The sequence below is a fragment of the Convolutriloba macropyga genome, chromosome 1, assembly GCF_964194025.1.
Source record: "Convolutriloba macropyga chromosome 1, txConMacr16.3, whole genome shotgun sequence".
In the NCBI taxonomy this organism is placed as follows: domain Eukaryota; kingdom Metazoa; phylum Xenacoelomorpha; order Acoela; family Convolutidae; genus Convolutriloba; species Convolutriloba macropyga.
The window spans coordinates 58,372,645-58,387,323 of record NC_134468.1 but is presented as its reverse complement, the minus strand read 5'-3'; the positions used below and the strand labels follow the sequence as shown (position 1 = coordinate 58,387,323).

The 14,679-nt window shown below is 36.8% G+C and overlaps 1 protein-coding gene across 1 annotated transcript in view; it reads left to right on the top strand.

The window, feature by feature from the left end:
• The window catches only part of LOC142340856 (mucin-6-like), a 162,482-nt gene that overhangs the window by 98,731 nt on the left and 49,072 nt on the right, over window positions 1-14,679 (top strand). The window contains exons 13-16 of the mRNA XM_075391601.1: window positions 713-921; window positions 11,057-11,186; window positions 11,707-11,888; window positions 12,318-12,592. Coding sequence (XP_075247716.1) covers window positions 713-921; window positions 11,057-11,186; window positions 11,707-11,888; window positions 12,318-12,592 — 796 coding nt within the window. The remainder of the gene's footprint in view (window positions 1-712; window positions 922-11,056; window positions 11,187-11,706; window positions 11,889-12,317; window positions 12,593-14,679) is intronic.

Genomic DNA, 14,679 nt, shown 5'->3' with positions numbered 1-14,679 from the left:
TTTTATTTTTGCAGCACAAATTTCTGTAATTTTTTTCCGTGCGGAGCCTGGATAAGATTTACACCCGTTGAAAAGAAGGAAATAAGTGGACAAAACAGTGTAATTGTAGTGTATTTCTAAGAGTGTAATTTATTAAAAATAGCGGTGTATTTCTAAGAGTGTAATCACTTCAAAATTACACTTTTCACTCTTTTCCCCACTAAAAATTGAACAAAAGAGTGTAATTTTTAAGAGTGTAAAAAGAGTGGAATGAAGAGTGTAAAGAGTGTAAAAAGAGTGTAATTTTCTAAAAATTACACTCTTACACTCTTTTCCCTGCTATTTAAGAGTGGAAAACGCTTTACACCCTAATCTCGCTTAATAACGGTGTATTAGGGGTGGACACCTCGGCCCGGGATGAGGACAAGTGAACTTGATTGCATAAAGACTTTGTCACTGAAGAGTTTACACTAATTTTTGACTGAGCCTAAAATACGAGCTTACATAAGACAAACCTAGACCTGACAAGCCTATACTGTAAAATAATGCAAGGTCATTAAGTACCAAGTTTTATAATCTTATGAGTTTGTAAGATTCTCTTAAGATTATGCCGGATAAGTGTCCATTAGGGAAACAGCAAGATAGGGGTGTAAGCTCGACTACAAACAGCAAAATTGCGAAGAAAATTGCAAAATTGCAAAACAATTTTCAACTCAAAATTAAGTTTGTTTAGGCAACAAACAGCGGTGACAACTCTCAGAGGGATTTCATCATAAAGATAGGGCATTATGACTGCCACGAGGGGGGTGTATTTGGGTGCAAGAAACACCTCACAGCTATCATCAAAGGTGAAAATGGAGTGCAACAGACAGTTCATATTGGGCAACAGAGTTTGATACAGATCAATGGAAACCGTGTCACTGAAGCTGAGCTACCATTTGCGTATGTTTTATATATTTTATCAGCTCTCCAGAAAATTTTGGATCTTTACTATAGTGCTACAACTCTACCTTCTCTCAAACCTTGGCTCAATGAAAACAAGGAATATCAGCACCAGCTTTCGCACCGGAAGTGTTCTAGCCTATATTAAATAGCCTTTTTTCAAGGGTATACGAGAGAAGAGGAGACAAAATTGATAATGCTTTACTCTCCGTTCCTTTAGAAAACAATACTGCCAAAAAGCATTGATTTGTAACTTTGAATTGTAAATCTTATCAGAAAATTTATAAAATCGAAATGCAAAAGTAAAAGCATTTTTACCAATTATTTCAGAACGTTACATCTTAACGACCAACTAAATGAGCAAAACAGCCCTTGAATTTTTGAAACTGTTGCGATTTTTGATAAAGTGACGTCAAAGGCAAATAAAAAGGTACTTAATTATTTTAAAATTAAATATCTCCAACCGTCTAACGGTAAAAAGTAGACAGGATCCGAAACTGAAACCACTCATGGAAAAAGCGATAAAATTAACAAAAGAAAAATTCACCAAAAAACTGTTCGAAAACTAATGTTGTCAGCGTCAAAGAGAACATTAGCTACAAGCCGAAGTTACTGAACAGACTATATCGTTCCTCACCAGATGACAGATCATGCTCAAAGCCTCATTTAGAATTTCGGTTTGTTTTTGTTCTGAACCAGTTTAGTGGGGGGGGGGGAACTATATACTCAAAAGGTTTTTTTGTTCAGTCAATGTTGGCTGATCGATATATTCATCGTAGAGAAATGTGAGTGGTATCACTCAAAAAACTCGTCCAGAGTTCGGAATTAAAAACATTTTTTGAATTTCGTTTTTTTTTTGAGGAGTTATCGAGGTTTAAAATTTTGTGAGAACACAATGTTAGGCACGTGATGTTTGGTGATATTGTTCACTTTTTTGTCCAAATTAGGACTTTTTCTATGAAATATTAATTCAAAATTACGTTTTATAAAACAAATGAAACAATTTTGTGTTTCTAACAGACGAAAGGCCATAAAAAAGCGCTAGTTTTTGTCTGTTCAAGGTCAAAAGAACTTTCAAGATCTTAACAAAATTGTAACCAAGAATTAACACGTGCCCTAACAAAGTCACAAGAGTTGTAAATTTCACAACAACAAATTTGTTTCCGTTTGGATTCAAAAAGCTATGCATAAGCGAGAAATGCGTTGAAGCAGATCTTCATTAGTAATAGAATATATTGAAATGAACTTGTATTAATTTCTGGTCCGCCGAACAAAATCATAGGATACACCTTAGAATTAGAGTGAGCAAACGCACGCGGGTAAGGAACAGCTCACATTAGACATTAGATTCTCTATCGGGGGAGGTACATAAGACTAAGATTGGCTAAGTTTTGGTATCAAAAACCAGCTAACCACAAAAAAAAGCGGACAACCACTAGATAACCATCCCCCCTCATTTCATTTAAGTTTATTAATTTAAATTGACTGACAGGTTGATTAACCTGGGTACCGGAACAAGACAGGACAACATGTTGACCTAATCAACCGTTTTGTCATGTACAAAAGAACCCCAACCAGAAATTCAACATCAAGATTTGTAACTGGACCGGCCATCACCAATGTGAAACTGCCCAATCTGGAATTGCAAACTTTTCGTGAAGACTACAAGGATTGGACGTCCTTCTTCGATCAATTGAATGGAGCAGTTACAAGCAACAGCCAGATAACAGACAGTCAAAAGTTGCAGTATCTAAAAACATCAGTGAAAAGAGATGCCGCAAACTTTTGACCTCTCTCCAAATCACAGACGCAAACTTCAGTACAGCATGCGACATCCTGAGGAACAGATACGACAACAAACGTCTGATTTTACGAGCCCATGTTCACGCAATAGTTTCAGAGAAACCGCTAACAAATGGAAACCCAAAGGCACTTCGAGATCTCATGGAGGCAGTCAAAGAACACAGATTAGCGCTCAGCAACCATGGACAGCCCGTGGACAATCAGGACATCTTTTTCGTGTACCTCATTGCAGAGAAATTGCCCGCCGAAACAAGAAAATATTGGGAAATTTCATCACCAGGAAGAAATCCCTAACGCTATCTTGATGTGAAAAATTTCATGGAAGAAATAACACGCAACCTTGAAGCAGCCACACAGCAGTCAGCATCAGCCATCGACAAGGAGCCCACAAGCAGCCCACAACTTCGAAGATTCCATTCAAATATAGCCACATCAGCGACTACAACGTGTGAATGTTGCAACGAAAACCACAAAATTTATCAATGTCAAAGTTTCAAAGCACTTTCAGTACAGGACTGAGCTCAGTTGAGCAAGACAAAAGGACTTTGCTTCAACTGCCTACGCCCTGGACATCGAAGTGAACAATGCAACGGTTCAACTTGTAAGAAATGCAAATGAAATCACAACAGTCTTTTGCATTTGGAAGCCAATAACAACTCGAGGACAGCTTCAACAGCGCCAACGGTTAAAACTAGCAGTACGTCGACACATGAAGCAAGCAATCAAGCATAGAAAACAGTCAACAAATGCAAAGAAAAATTTACAGCCGCAGCACAGTCGCAGAACGAAGAAGAGGAAGTATTTCTTCCCAACGCAATCGCTTCAGTTGACAACAACGGAAAAACAACTGATATCAGAACCATTCTAGACTCAAGATCCCAAAGCAACCTCATCACGGAAGATGCAGTACAACGCCTTGGATTGAAAAAAGAAAAAGCCGACGGCCGAGTTTTTGGGCTCAGAGTTCAAGAAGTCAACAACAGCAAAGGATCAGTGAACTTGATTCTGAAAACGAAAGATTAAGACTTCATCAGCATCAGATCAACTTTCTAAGCAAAATTGACTAGCAATCTGCCTTCGCATCATGTAAATGTCAGCAGTTGGACAAAACTTCAGGATCTCAATCTTGCGGACCCAAACTTCAATCCACCGTAGACACTATGAAGAGTTGTTGATTGAAGACAACAGGATGAAGAAGCCTCAACAACCAATCACCTACCGCCTATCTTGTTTTGGTTGGCTCGTGATTGGGCGTGAGAGCCAACTTGAAAAGAAGAGTCCTCAACTTCAGTCTTTTTTTTTTATTCTGAACCAGACAATTTACAGCGATTCTGGGAAATTGGAGAGATTCCGATAGCAACACAGTGGACATCGGAAAATCACTTCAAAAGTACCACCCGTCGCAACTCAGGAGGAAGATTTAATTTGAAACGCCCTTTCAAAGAAGACGCCAAACCCCTGGGTGGCTCATACCATCAAGCGAAAAGAAGACTACAGAGCGTCATCTTCCGACTGGATAAACAACCAGATATATGAAACAGATATAGTCAGTTCATTCAGTATTTCATTCAACTTGGACACATGGAAGAAGTTCCCAGAAATAAAAATCATTTGCCCGCAACAATCTGTTTCTATTTGCCACATCATTGTGTCATCAAAGACTCAAAGTCGCCAGCAGCACAACTAAACTCAGAGTCGTATTCGAAGCCTCAATTAAGTCAGCCAACGGAGTATCTTTAAACGACCGTCTCATGGAGGGACCTCAACTTCAAAAGGATCTGTTTGGAATTTTGATTCGTTTTCGTTTTCATCAAGTAGCGCTTTCTGCCGACATTGCCAAGATGTACCGACAAGTTCAACTTGACGATGAAGACAAGGATTTTGACAGGATTTTGTGGAAAAATCTAAATGACACAGAACTTAACACATGCAGAATGACAAGATCGACCTAACGAAAAGAATCACGTTCGTACCACTCAATTAGGCCTCTCAAAGCCTTAGCAGACAGTGGCACCAACATCAACCTCCGCCTTGCAATCAATAACGACATGTATGTGGACCATTTGCTAACAGGAGCCTCAGATGTTGAGCACGCCACTCAATTGCTGGACGAAATCATGGCAACAATGAAAACAGCTTGTTTTGATATACGAAAATGGACATCAAGTGTTTTGTTGACCGATTGCCTTCCAGTTTTTGCAAAACTTCAGACGAAATGATAATCGACAGCAACAAGTACACCCTCAAAATCCATGGAATAAAGTGGAGCCCCGTTCCAGATCATTTTATCTTCATAGTTTGCCTGAACAAAGATTTTCCCAACACAATGAGGAAATATTATCGGAAGTCACAAAATTGTTTGAACCACTCGGATGGTTGTCACCAACTATAGTTCAGTTGAAATCCTTCTTGCAAATTCTTTGGATGGACAAGATGACTTGGGATGAAGCCCTATCGTTAAGCATCCTAGAACAATACGGAAGATTTCGACATTAACTCAAAGAACTGGAAAAGATCAAACTTGAACGACGAGTTTTTGCAGCACTTTTTTCGTCATCTTTGGATCTTCATGTGTTTTGTGATGCCTGAACCTCAGCGTATGCCGCAGTTGTCTACGTGCAAGAGCAAGTGGACGACCGAGTGAACACAAATGCTTGTAGCCAAAACACGCGTTCTCCCAATCAAAACTTTATGTGCCCCACGTTTAGAACTCTGTGCAGCACAATTGCATCAAGCAGTGAAAGAAGCCATCAATGACAGCCGTTTTCCCAACCCCAAATTCTTTGCTTAGACCGATTCACAAGTGATCCTCGCTGGATTAAAGATACACCTAGGAAATGGAAGACTTTCAGAGCATCATTCCTTCAGAAAATTGGAAGTTTGTACCAACAGAAGACAATCCAGCTGATTGCGCATCACGAGGAAATTCAGCTGACAAACTTCCCAATCTCCAATTTTGGTGGAAAGGACCCAATTGGTTGCGTCAAGACGAGCAGTTTGGGCCTTCAATGGATGTTACACCTCTGTAACGCCTTAACTGACGCTTTAGCCGAATTAAACTCGTCAGCCCAACTATTTCTAGTAATGCAGCATCAGCAGCAAGACAACAGAAAATTAGATCTTATCAGCAGACAGTCGTCAATGTATCGACTTGTAAGAGTCTTCGCTTACGTCAAACTATTCACTCAACGACTACAATCGAGAATAAAGAGAAGGTCAAGCAACAATCACAGTCAGTCGCTACCTGCAATTGATCATTCAAATAGGCGACAAAAACCAAAACTAAAAGCAGTTTCATACAAAAAGCCGCAAGGGAATCTTCAACTAAAGTCTTTTGACAACGACCAAGATCATCAGCATCTACAACACACGATGAAACACCGAGACGAATCTTTAAACAATTTCACAGAAAAGTTGTTTGTAACCAACCAGCAGGAAAACCGATGCGAGGAGTCGTGTTCCTCCAGGACGCACCTCATCTGCAGAGTATCTGCTATCGAAAAAATTCCCAACAACCACAGCCCCTTCTTCAGAGCAGCCATAAAGACCAATCCCTACAGCCAAACATTCATCACCGCAGTCAAGAAGCAGAAGATTTGTGCCCACAGCCCCCTCTCCCTGTCGAGCACACAGAGTCAAAGGAAGAGCAATCTACGCAATGTTTGAATAGACTTCAGCAAACAAGGGAAGTTTACTATTAAAAAATTCGATTTGTTTTCGATAGCTGTTATTTTAGAAATCATTCCATATCTCTTTTCAGGTCACTTAGAGACTCGTCACTTTTCAAATTAAGGTTCTATTGATACAAACTTCATTTACAGTCTCATGATGCCCAATGAACAAGTAATTAGTTTTAAAGGAATCGCTCATGTTTTTTATGGCTCCGACTATGAGTTTTGGTAATTTTTTATTAACTTTTTGAGATTTTAGTCAAATTTTGTAGTCCTTGGCGCAGAATCGTTGACTAAAAGCGCAGTAGGCTCCCTGAGGAGCATTAAGTGAAGCTATGTTTCGACTTGAGTGGAAAGCTAATGGATAATTTTAGAATAATTATTCGAATATAATTTTTTGAATATTAAAAGAAGCTAAAGTTGTTTCTGTGATTTGTAAGTCAGTCTCGTTGCTGGCAGGACCCACCTTCTGTCTACTGCAAAATAAATTGATTTGTTTAGCGGTTTTGTCTTATAACTATTGTCTTTATGACATCGATGTTACGATTTTTCATTTTTTAAATGTTTGGCTATTTTTTTCATATTTTTGGTTCCCACTAACGACGATGTTACGAATTTTCATTTTTTTAATGTTTGGCTATTTTTTCATATTTTTGGTTCCCATCATCCTCGAAGATCAATAGAAAGAGAGTAAGAAATTCCGATTTGGTCAAATTTTAAACAAGGGAAGAGTGTGGTCTACTAAATTTAAAAAGTACATAGGCCAACTTTAGGCCGAACTTTAGATGAAAAACACTTCTGCGATTTTTACCGAATCAACTTTACCTAAGTGATCGTTAACCCAATCTACCATAATAGATATTTCTCCTCAAAGCAGAGCAATTAGTGTGACAGCTTTGATCTACTACTACAATCAATTGTGAACTTTAAAACAAAAGCATCCATCTATAGTTGTTGCATCTAAAATAACTATATAATATTTTATTTTTTTTTAACCCAGGAACATCTTTTAATCTTCTGATTTTGTAAAATTTTATTCTATGTGTAAACTTCAAATTCTGTTAAATAGGAGAATTTGTCAAAATGACATGCAATCTCAAATTTAATTTTAATTCAATTTCGAGATCATATCCATATTTGTACTTTTAGTTCCTTTTATCTAGCTCAATTCTTATTTTCTGTGTTTTTTGTCTGTATGTAGACGTCAAAATCTGTTAAATAGGGTAAATATTATACGGACATTTAATCTTAATTGTAAATATAGTTCCATATTAATTTTTTTTCCATATTTTTACTTATAGTTCCTTTTATCCAGTTCATATCTCCAGACAGGTCATTCGCGGTATACTCAACATTTTAACAATTTATTCTTGTTTTTTATCTGATCATTATGTGAACATTTTCTTTATGTTGCATTTCCTTTGATCAAAACGTTAACTTTTTTCAGTATGTTTACATTTGGAGTATTACTCCTCTCATATACTTGTCTTGTTACTAAGTAAATAAATGTAATCAGCGAGAAAATATCTTTACTTGAATTGCAATTGTACGACGATTGTTCAATATCTTTATTTTGACCTGCAGTCATGCGACAATGATTGAATATCTTAATCTCATTTTGAAACCGTGCGATTATGTCGGGTAAAGAAAAGAGCAAAATAAACGAGCAATGCGCTATTCGAATAAAGCTATAGCGCCACACGAGAAAACATTAAATGCACATAAAATATATTCTATTGTACGCAGAGATCTCGGAAAAATTCATTTGACATAATTTTCATTGAGCCAACTAATAAACAAAATCGATTGCGCTCGTTTTAGGCTTAACATTTTTATGTTTCGATAATGTATCGGTTACCGATCTGAGCGGAAAAGTGGCTCGGACATAATACCTGCTAACAAATACAGATATCTTTGTCGAGCCCTTATGATGTGGTTCCTTTGCCTTTATGTTACGTGAAACAGTTGCCTTAATGTTGCTTTGTACATTTTACAGTTAATCGTTGCCTGCATCTTGTTTATGCATCCCTATGAATTGAAACTTCAATTCACTGATTTGTCAGGAGTACTTTGGTGCTTCGAATGCATCGAATATCAGAATAATACTTAAATGGACAGTGAAGTCTCGTAATATCAAAAATCTGTCTTCACATGAACGGCTACCTCTACTCTTTCCGTTCTCCACTTCGCCTCTCGTTGTTGTATCTTCTTTGCTGTCTTATTTCTCCTTGCGCGATTCAATTAACCTATAAAGTCTTAATATTTTCGTTCGGTTCAAACGTTAGAAATTTGCACGCTATATTTGGTTGTTTGAAACAACGAGTGGTTAGTTTACTTAGCATTTTGCCACAATTTACGAACAAGAAAGCAACCAGTAGCGGTCCAAAGGGACCAAAAGCCGTTTTGGAGACACTAATCAACAATCCTCAGACGAAATTTATCCAACACAGCACTACTTCCTCGGACGATGAGTGCCACAACCCCAAAACAGACTGCCACGCGCGGATCGGTCACACGAAGGGACACCATTGAGAGGTCGGGTGGTTCAATTGGTGGTGTGAGTTAACATTACCGCAACGCTGTCCCCTGAGTCCCGCGATGGTGGCCCGAATAATACGAATAATAGAGAAGTTGCAGGTCCATGCGAACACAACAAATTGTGAAACTGCATTGATGTTAAACGAAACCTGTCCAATCAAATTGTTTCCGTTTGAGCCCTTGACGAATCGCTCGACAACACATTGAGACAATTTTCAACGAAAAACTGTAAGACTCTTTAGACTTTCAGACCCAATATTTTGATGTGTTAAAACGATAAAAGTCGAAAATGGGCTCAGACATAATACCTGCTAACAAATACAGATATATTTGCCGAGCCCTTATGATATGCTTTTTTTTGCCTTGATGTTACGTGCAACAGTTGCCTTAACGTTTATTTGTACGTTTTATACTTAATCGTTGCTTGCATCTTGTTTATGCGTCCTTATGAATTGAAACTTTCATTCACTGATTTGTCAGGAATATAGCTAAAAGCTAGATAAATTTTTAAATTGTTCTGTCAACTCTTGTTTTACACTTTAGATAAGTTCAACGCGAATTCAAAATATCAACAAAATTATTTTTCGTAACGCAAAAAACTATATACACATCATAGTTTCACACATCATGAATAATTCTACTTTGGTTTATGGCAAACAAGTTTTGCAATAAATAATGCATACAAGTAGGTATCTTTTTAGTATTTTTGCATTACATCATACTTCATTTCGGATTCAATGTCCAGACCTTTTCAATTATCTTTTTCTGTGAACGCTAATAATTTTTTTACAGTCACACATCCATACTACGTTTTTATCTTAAAATTAAGTGCTTTTCAAATTCATTTTGTATCTCATCTGGAGAAGAGCAATCCCTGCAGATTGTAAAAGCACAGCACTGCTCTTTTTTTCAGTTTCCTTTCGCCCTCTTACAGTTTTTTTCCAGAATCATTTTTCAAAAAGCATTAAGGAAGTTGAAACTCAACCTAGTGGACGAGCAACATTAAGCTAAATTGAATTGTTGGTGTTGCAAAATTCACAAAATAAATGGGAAAGCAGCTAAATCATTAAGTTGCAGATGGTGCGTTTTGTAATTATGAGTTTTTTGGGCTTTTTCGTGGACGAGAGTGACATTTCTTCATTCTTCACATTTATCTTTTTACGTAAATATCCAAGATAGAAAATTGATCTGTTAACTATGGAAAACAATGACAAAAATGTACAAATTTTGTTACTTGTACTCATGGATAACATATCCCTTCTTCACAATTTAGAATTTTTGAATTCGTATTATTCTATTAAGTTTATAAATTTAAAGCTTGCTTCACTGTATTCACTGTCTGCCAAGTGTTTTTTTAAGTCAAATCTCGATGCGACGTTTAAAAGCTAGAAAAATTTTGAGTTTTACATCTCACCTTTTTTAAACTGCTTTCAAAGTTTTTTCATAAATTTTTTTAGTGTTTCACTAATACCCAACAATTATTTATCTTTTCAGCTTTGTTTAGCGTTTGGAAAGTTAATCAATAACACAGAACTTACTGAGCGGTTTTTTGAAAAGAAATTTTCAATATCATTATTGCTATCATGTTAAGTTTAGCATCAGCCCTTCGGTTTTAATTACATTTGACTGGACCGCTGTGACAGTGAGCGTGTATAACAGCTGCCAATTTTTATCGCTGCTGCACACGCGTGCTCAAAAACGGACATCATGGACAAATGTGATGGATATGACCATTTTTCAGACAAATCTTTACTGGTTTTGCTTACTCTGACTGACTGTTGCTCACACCCAAGCTTACAACTCTGGTTAAGTCTGACAGTCTTAAAACATGGCTGTGACATTTTCGAGTAAATTTATTTGATCAAATGCACCATTTGCAACGTAATTGTATTTGTGCAACAGCATTTGGCATATGTTATACAATTTTTGTTGTAATTGCAAAGAGTTGATTGAAAATATTACAACACAGTTGTTATCGCCCTCTCGAAGTCATTCAACGACTCGCCTCTTCATCTCAGAGGGAGTTCGATAACAGCCAGTTGATAGAATATTATTATAAAATATTTTTGAAAGTTTTTATATTAAGTCTGGCATCTAGCGCATGAGGTAACTTATTTTTGTAGTGCTGGTAGTGTGACTGTGGCCAGACTGACTAGTGTATTCTGGGCTATCAGTGGAAACGGTGTCAAGGTTCTCTTCGATGGAGTGGCCAGGGTGTATGTGACTGTATTGCCCGACTACTATGAGGGAAAGGTAAACTATAAACTATTACTTATTTTAACAAATACATCCACTGTCGATGAAATTTAAGTAAAAAATTATGAGAAATTCTTAGAAGGCACGAAATAATTCTGATAGACAGATAAGAGGAGGCTTTAAATAAATTTTTAAAAGATTTCAATAGAACCAAACTTTGGGTGATAATAATGATGTTTGATAAAGAAATCGTCAGCATTTAACATTAACAACGCGGTTATTTGTTTAGATATTTCACATTTTTTAAAGCAAACATTAACGCGGAAAACTCAAATCTGAGAGCCATTAATATTGTTTTTCAAAACAACTTGACCTTTGCAAACGCAAAAAAGATCAATAATTCACAGGTTTAGAATCTTTTCAAGTTAATGTTTCTTTTTGTAAAAATCTGAAACATTTAAATTAAAACAAGCGTAGTTAACGTAACATTAACCACACAGTTTTTTATTTACATGTTTCAGATCTTACAAAGATTCCAAATCTGTGAACTATTGATATTGTTTTTGGTTTCGTTCAGGTAATGGGTCTGTGTGGTTTGTTCGACTACAATCCCTCAAATGACTTGAAGACTCGTCTGAATACAGTGGAAGCTGATGTGAGTGCATTTGCAGCTTCGTGGGTGACCTCATCTAGCTTTGAATCATCTTGCACGCCAATTACTTCATTCGATCTAAGCACCTGCAACACCAATGAACAGAGGTTTGTTATTTAATGATTCTTCCGAAATGCAGAAATTGTGAAATGGAAAGTGTATTTTTGAGATGAGTTCCAAAAGAAATAAAAAAAATGTATGGATTTTTGACGGAAGTGCGGGAAAATTTGATCAATTTTTCTTCAAACAGTCTTCAAAGAATTAAAGCGAATCTCAAGTTACATCAAAGTTAACATATCGCTGCCAAAATTGATCTTTCGAGAAACCTATGATTTATAAGCGGCTCAATTTCGCTGAGCTAGTTTTGTTTTTTCTTCTTATAATTATTTTAATGATAATCTTCAAGTTTTTTTAGTCATTGCGGAAAATTTGGGCAGCAGGGGAAAATTAAATCTCAAAACCCTCGAATCACGCATTAAAGTTGTTTGCAAAATGGCTGCGAGTTGTCGTTGAATTTGAAAATGTTTCTCATTTAGACAATCGGCAGCAGTCAAACACTGTTCTGTAATGACAGATGGCGCCGCGTTCGAACCCTGTCGCAGAGTTCTTGACCCTGAACCTTACATAAAACAGTGCAAGTATGACGTGTGCAGTTGCGGACTGAGTGACCAGAGTGACGTCACAGCGTGTTCCGCAATGGCTGCCTACGCACACGAGTGCAGAAAATATTTGAATGAGAGTCAGACTGTCGATGCTGTGAGTGGGTGGAGAGTTGAGACTGGTTCCAAAGGGTTCTTTGATTGCTCAGCAGGTAATTTCGACCAGCATCTGTGAGTGGTCAATTTTAGTAGATCCATAATCTTTTCTCATAAGGATATGAATGGTATCATTTGAAAGCCTTAATATCTTAAGTTATGACAGGGTATGATCACCGCTCTTTTCGCATTGTTGTTCAGGTTTTCTAAAGCAAAACTTTATTGCGTAATTAAGTTATAGAGTACATTTTTAATTTTGGAAATTTTCCGACGTTCACTAAATTCGCACTAGTATAATTCAATAGTTATTGTAAGAAATCTGGAAAAGGTGGCATATAAAGCTTCTTGAAGTTCATTTCTTGAGTTAAATTGAAGTTTAGAATTATGGAGAATCTAATTTTATACAAACTCTGTTTAATTATTGTCCCGGGTACCTTAAATTTTTCAAAAAATTGTTCTAAAATATTTCAAAATATTTCATAAAAAGTTTTAATTTTGATTTTTTTGAACTAGAAAGCAAAGATGTTGAAAAGATCTAAACATTTTTGCTTTTTTAATATGTTTGGTCATTAGGAAGAGTTTCTCCTATTCCATGAAAAGCAGTCAAATCAAATTTGTTTGCGTCTAGATTTTGAGCTGTACAGACTATACACATTTGAACAAATTTTTGTCATAGTTCTTTTTCGCAATATCTTTTCTCTTTGCTTTACTAAAAAGATTCTTCATGCGACAAAAACTGTCTTTGAAAATTTTTCAGTTCCACGTTTCAAATGTAAAGGCAACAAACGAGAACAAATCCGTTGTGTGATCTTTACTTTAATCATCCGCATTTTCTGTGTATTTGGACCCTTGGATCACATGTTATTACAGGTTTGTTTTCGTAAAACGAATCAGCAACCCCGGATAACTCATTTTAAATGTAAATTCTTTTGTGAATGAGGCAACTTTTAATGAAGAAAAAACAAGAACAGTTTTTTTCAATAAAATGAAGATGAAAACTTTGCACCTATGAAGCGCTGATCGGATCATTACATTCGCGTCCGTGGAGTACCAGAGCTCACGTCAAAATCGGCTGATGAACGAATTCACGCTGAGATGGCGGCTGTACGAGAGATGCTCGACTTTCTCAACATCGAAGACAAGAAACTTAGCAAAATTCACTCCACAAAGACAGTCCCACGCACCCTTCTGATACATCTAGAAAACCCAATCAGCAAAGACCTAGTACTGACATCTGCTTATCGCTTAAAGGATTTCAACAAGCAAGTCTTCGTGAGCCCTGAGTTGTCACCAGTCGATGCTAAAAAAGAAAACGAATGCCTGAAAACCCGCCGAAAAGTAATAGACAAAAATAAATTTGATCGCAAATAAAAATCGTATTCGAAATCTAACAGTTGAAGTAAAGGTAAATGGTGCATGTGTGACCAACACCGACTCCAACCCAAACACTGAAGACTCTTCCTCAGAAGATGAAGATGGGTCTTGACTAACCTCAGTCAAAATGCTAACCTTTAACGTCAGAAGCCTTCTAAGCCTAGAAAGAAGAATGGCATTCTCAAACGCAATCGGAACTTTAAAATACGATCTCCATTGTCTGACAGAAACTTGGCTCACACCTCATGTGCCAAATACTGCCTTGTTCTTGCCAAATTACAGCATATATCGAAACGATAAGGACCCAGATATGTTCACTTCTAAACATGGCGGTGTTCTAATAGGAATCCGAAATTCGATTGAACATGAGCAATTAAAACTAAGCATAGTACATGACGATTATGTGGCAATCAAAATCTACATTAAACCAAAACCTATACTAATCTGCTGTGTCTACAATCCACCCACTGGAAGTCCATTCCTATGGTCATCTGCACCACTATCAAAATTACTTTATGAAATTGAATTAACACGCTCAAATCAGATTTGTGAAAACTTGATACTGACGGGAGACATAAATTTTTCCAAAACTGACTGGGAATCAATGAGCTCAAGTGATGATTATGAGAATGCATTCATTGAAAAGTTGTTTGAATTAAATTTTTCAAACATTGCTAAGAGACAACTTGATGTAGTCCTAGTCAACACCCTCGACCCAATTATAAGCTGCGACTTGGACAATAATCTTTCTTCTATAAGAAAGAGTCCT